This window comes from Bactrocera latifrons, unplaced genomic scaffold, assembly GCF_001853355.1.
Source record: "Bactrocera latifrons isolate USDA-ARS-PBARC rearing strain unplaced genomic scaffold, ASM185335v1 scaffold_1668, whole genome shotgun sequence".
NCBI classification, from domain to species: domain Eukaryota; kingdom Metazoa; phylum Arthropoda; class Insecta; order Diptera; family Tephritidae; genus Bactrocera; species Bactrocera latifrons.
This window is the reverse complement of record NW_017535150.1, coordinates 5,260-9,455: the sequence shown is the minus strand read 5'-3', so window position 1 is coordinate 9,455 and position 4,196 is coordinate 5,260. Positions and strand designations below refer to the sequence as shown.

The following is a 4,196-nucleotide window of genomic DNA, read 5'->3' as shown; positions in this document are numbered from 1 at the left end:
ACGCAGCAACTTTTGYACGGGCGCACCGGTTGAAATAATTGGGTTGGGGTCCCATCTAAAAAAAAATTGTAAATAAATATAAAGATAAATATAAATTATCATATATGTGTATAATAAATATCAAATTTCCATATAAGTATGTATATGTAAGAATATTAAATATTATATGCAGCCACAGGCAATTAAATTAAACACACACACGCACCAGAGAATGACTTTACTTGTATGTGCATCCGCAACCCGCCTAAAGCACAAACTAATTTAGATTCCTTGTTACCAAACGAATATTAGTGGTACTCATTTAACGTCGTAAACGTTTGGCAACATCGCAAATTCGCAATATCATAAAACAGCTGTTAATTTTTACATACATTTTATTTTACGACAATCTTGCAAATATGCGAGACCGTTTTCAGTGGCAACCATAGCATTTTGCGCAATTCGCAATCAGCTGGAAGCGTCTATTTGGTGTTTTAACAATTAATTATTGGCTTGTATTATTAATATTCAATTGATTATTTAATAAAAAAAAAAAAAGATTAAGGCTAAACGGCACATTTCGTTGGTCTGAAAGCCAAACGAAAGACCTTTTGATAAATATAGCGGACGCAAAAAAAGAGAATCCGGACCATTTTGAGGTAATATTGATATATTTTTTGTCATTTCATTATTTTACATTTTACGATCTGCTTTAAGAAACTAACAGCCCAAAGGTTTTACAACAAAATTGGCGAAAAAGCTCCAAATTTAATGAATATTAAATGGGACATAATGAGGACTAATATGAGGCATTTGAAAACGACTTTTTTATCTGCGCTCAAGTGGAAAGGCCAGACTGGTGCAGGCTTACTTGAAAGTGGTGATCCTCATAGTGTGGACGAATACATAAAAAAATAAGTCCTTTTTATGAAGATCTTCACGTGATATTTGGGCGTCGCATAAGTGTTCAGTCACCAGCGATTTATCAATCAACAGAGTTGGTGTCAGGGTTGGACGATACATATATAGAATATATTACCCCAGAGATAGATCCCGACACAAGTTCTTCGAGTCCGTTACCCAGTTCGTCCGTTATTATGTATCCGCCTGCAGATGAAGTAGTTAGTCCGTCCGCTAATTTGGCATGCACATCTACACCAAGAAGAAATATGAAAAGATCTCATAGTAGCTCAAATCCATTTTCATTACATTTCGAAATCCAAAATAAGAAGTTGGAACTAGAAACGAAAAAATTTTAATTTGAAGAAGAGAGAGAGGAAAACAATTTTCAATTGCAGAAATTACGGTTGGAGAAAGAAATGGAAGTAGAAATGGAAAAAGTTACATTGGAACACGAACGATTGAAAAGCTTAAATAGCTCATAATTTGCCAAAATGTAATCATCTGTATTCCAATTCCATTTTTTCATTTTTCCATTTTGCCTTTTTCTTTTTAATACATTTGTTGGTTTGTTTTACTTATAGTGACTTAGTGAATATGGTCCACCTTGCTTTTTTTTACTTTATCCGTATTAAGTTATTTCTAGTCAAATAATGTATGTTACTTGTTGATATAAAGAAATTTAATTTTATTTGAAAAAATAAGTAAGAAGATAATTTTGAAATTAAGATATTTATTGATTAAACAATTGTTCAAAGATTTTCCGTCGCCTTATCTTATCGCCCTTCATTGGTACGAGCATTTGGTTCCCATAACGACTCGTCAATACTGTGCTCCGATTCCTCAGGGTGGTAATCGAAATAATCGTCGTGTTGGAGTATAAAGTTGTGTAACAATGCACAACAGAGAATCCATTTCTTAACTTTTCTCATACCATTTTCATTTTTAATTTGTAGCCTTAAGCCTTTTAAACTACCAAATCTTTCCTTCAGCATTCCAAAACAATGTTCAATTCGAATTCTATATCGACTGAATGTTTTGTTAAAATATTCCTTTGGCTTAGTGTTAAATTTCTAGAATTTTCTCTAAATGGTGTTATGACAGTACTCGATAACATTGTCAAGATAAGATTGTCAAGTGTTGATACGTCAAACAAGAAAATGCTTGATGAAGAGCCCCTTGCCGGAACATAAGGAGGCATATTCGTAAGGTTATGATCCGCAAAAGAAAGCGTACTCTAAATTGATTTGAAGTCTCAACGTTTTCAAGCTGCCAAACCTTTCCTTCAACATGCCAAAACAATGTTCAATTCTAATCCTATAACGACTGAATATTTTGTTAAAGAAAGTTTGCTGACCCTGTGTTAGTTCTCTAGAGTTTTCTCTAAATGGTGTTATAACAGTTCGTGACAATTTATAGGCACTGTCACCTGCGATCCATTCAGCTCCTCCAAAAAACACATCGGCGTCATTCGACAATTCGCAGTTACTAAAAATACGCGCATCATGTACGCTACCTAGCCTAATACCTAGCCTAACACTAAATGTCTTATTTGAAGCGAATGGTCACAAACTTTTTACGTTCATCGCTATTTGGCCAAAACAGATACTGATCTTTATTCTTTAACAGTGCTTTAAAAATTCTGTCAGTCAAATTCTAATATAAAGAAAAATATAAACATTAATCTAACAAAACAATGACAAACACTATCCTGAATGATACCACCATCACTAACTCCAAACAAGCCAGCAATCTTAGACAGAGTAGCGCCTTCACCGTTTGAGCCTAAGCGATATAATACGATTGCTAATTGTGTTTTGAGAGGGAATTGTTTGCAAGAACGTAATTGGTTGAACGACGCATGGTCCTTTATTAAATTTAAAATAAAGTCGAAGGTTTTCCAGTTTACGCGTGTAATCTTCTTGAATCTAGTCTCATCACTTAGGCACACTATTTTGAATAAACGGCACACTGTATCTGCATTCTAGGGCCAAAACAATCAGAAGTTCCTCCAATATGTAATCTTCTTTTATTGTCTTCTCTTCTACCAGAAAACAGAATTTTACTCATTTGAAGCAAAATACAAATTAAATATATGTATACCTCGTCCTCACAAAAATTGTCGACAATCATTAAATCATTTAATGCAGCTACTTCTAATAATTTAAGAAGTTTTTGTTTTTCGCTCACTCTCGCCATTTTAAAATACAGTAGATATCGGTTATATGCAATTGTTATAATGTAAAAAAAAATTTGCATACAGGCGATAATACAAGCGGTATTCGCTTATATGCAAAATATATGCATATACACAATCAATTCGTTGTAAACAAAAAATTGTTTAAACAGTTTAACTAAAGATTATATTTCACTTCAGCAATTCATTTAATTTGAAAATTGTCAAAATTTACTTTAAAAAATCTGTTATTTTCTTCTGGTATTTCTGTTCTTCAGAATTCTCTAGGATTAAATTTTCAATGTCTTCAAAAGCCTCTAAGGGATCTATATTATTATGGAAAAAATAGTCACGCAGCGATTCTAAGCTTAGCAAGGCATTTTTCGTTGAGGGGTGTTTAATACAAGTATTAGATTGCGCGAACACTTCCTCATCTTCGRTAGAATTTTCATTGACTGCCAATACGTCCGCAACAATATCCTCGTCCGACATGGGTCCAAAGCAGACAAGTTTACTATCGCATTGAATGTATTCGTTATCAAGTGTGCACCATTCATAGTTTTCGCCATCAGTGGCTGCAATCTCATCTGTAATGAACTCAATGTTGTCAATGCCTGCCTGAAATGAACAATTTTATTTTAAATTTGTACCATCTTCAACACGAAATCTACCTTTTTGAAACAATTACTAATTGTTTGCTGCTTAACAAAGTTCCAAGCACTTCTATTATTATAATATGGCAGCGGTATCTGTTTTCCTTTAAAGGACCGTGGTTTAGCCGACTTTCCAATGCAATATGCACGTTTATACGTGCCTGTGGCGCAAGCTGATAGGCCCATTCTGTACAGATGCCCATTCAGCTTACAGTGGCCAGTGTACCATGCGACTAACAGCCTGAGTTTGCTCTTGGGCAGGTTAATTACCATTTTGAACCTTCTCAGGTTGTAACCTCCCATTAGCAGCTTGGCGTGTCTCACACCATGAGTTTGTCGCCAGTGCTCTTCCCTTCCTGTTCTCTCCTTTTTACGRAGCAGCTCCTTGATGGTGTGGGGACCCACTCCTGTGAAGGGTTCGGGTCCTACCATCCTCGTGGAGGCTGCAGAGCGGGCGAGCTCGTCTGCCAGTTCATTGCCGGCTATAC

General features: G+C 35.2%; 1 protein-coding gene and 1 pseudogene across 1 annotated transcript; one reads left to right on the top strand and one right to left on the bottom strand.

The window, feature by feature from the left end:
• The first annotated feature begins 530 nt into the window (after nt 1-530).
• LOC108966613 lies at nt 531-1,364 on the top strand (annotated as a pseudogene).
• A 1,922-nt stretch (nt 1,365-3,286) lies between these two features.
• Nucleotides 3,287-3,894, bottom strand: LOC108966612. Its single transcript, XM_018929606.1, has 2 exons — nt 3,727-3,894; nt 3,287-3,673 (listed from the first exon to the last, which is right to left on the bottom strand). Exons 1-2 carry the CDS (start codon nt 3,892-3,894, stop codon nt 3,287-3,289), a joined length of 555 nt encoding a protein of 184 aa, XP_018785151.1.
• Between the last annotated feature and the right edge of the window lie 302 nt (nt 3,895-4,196).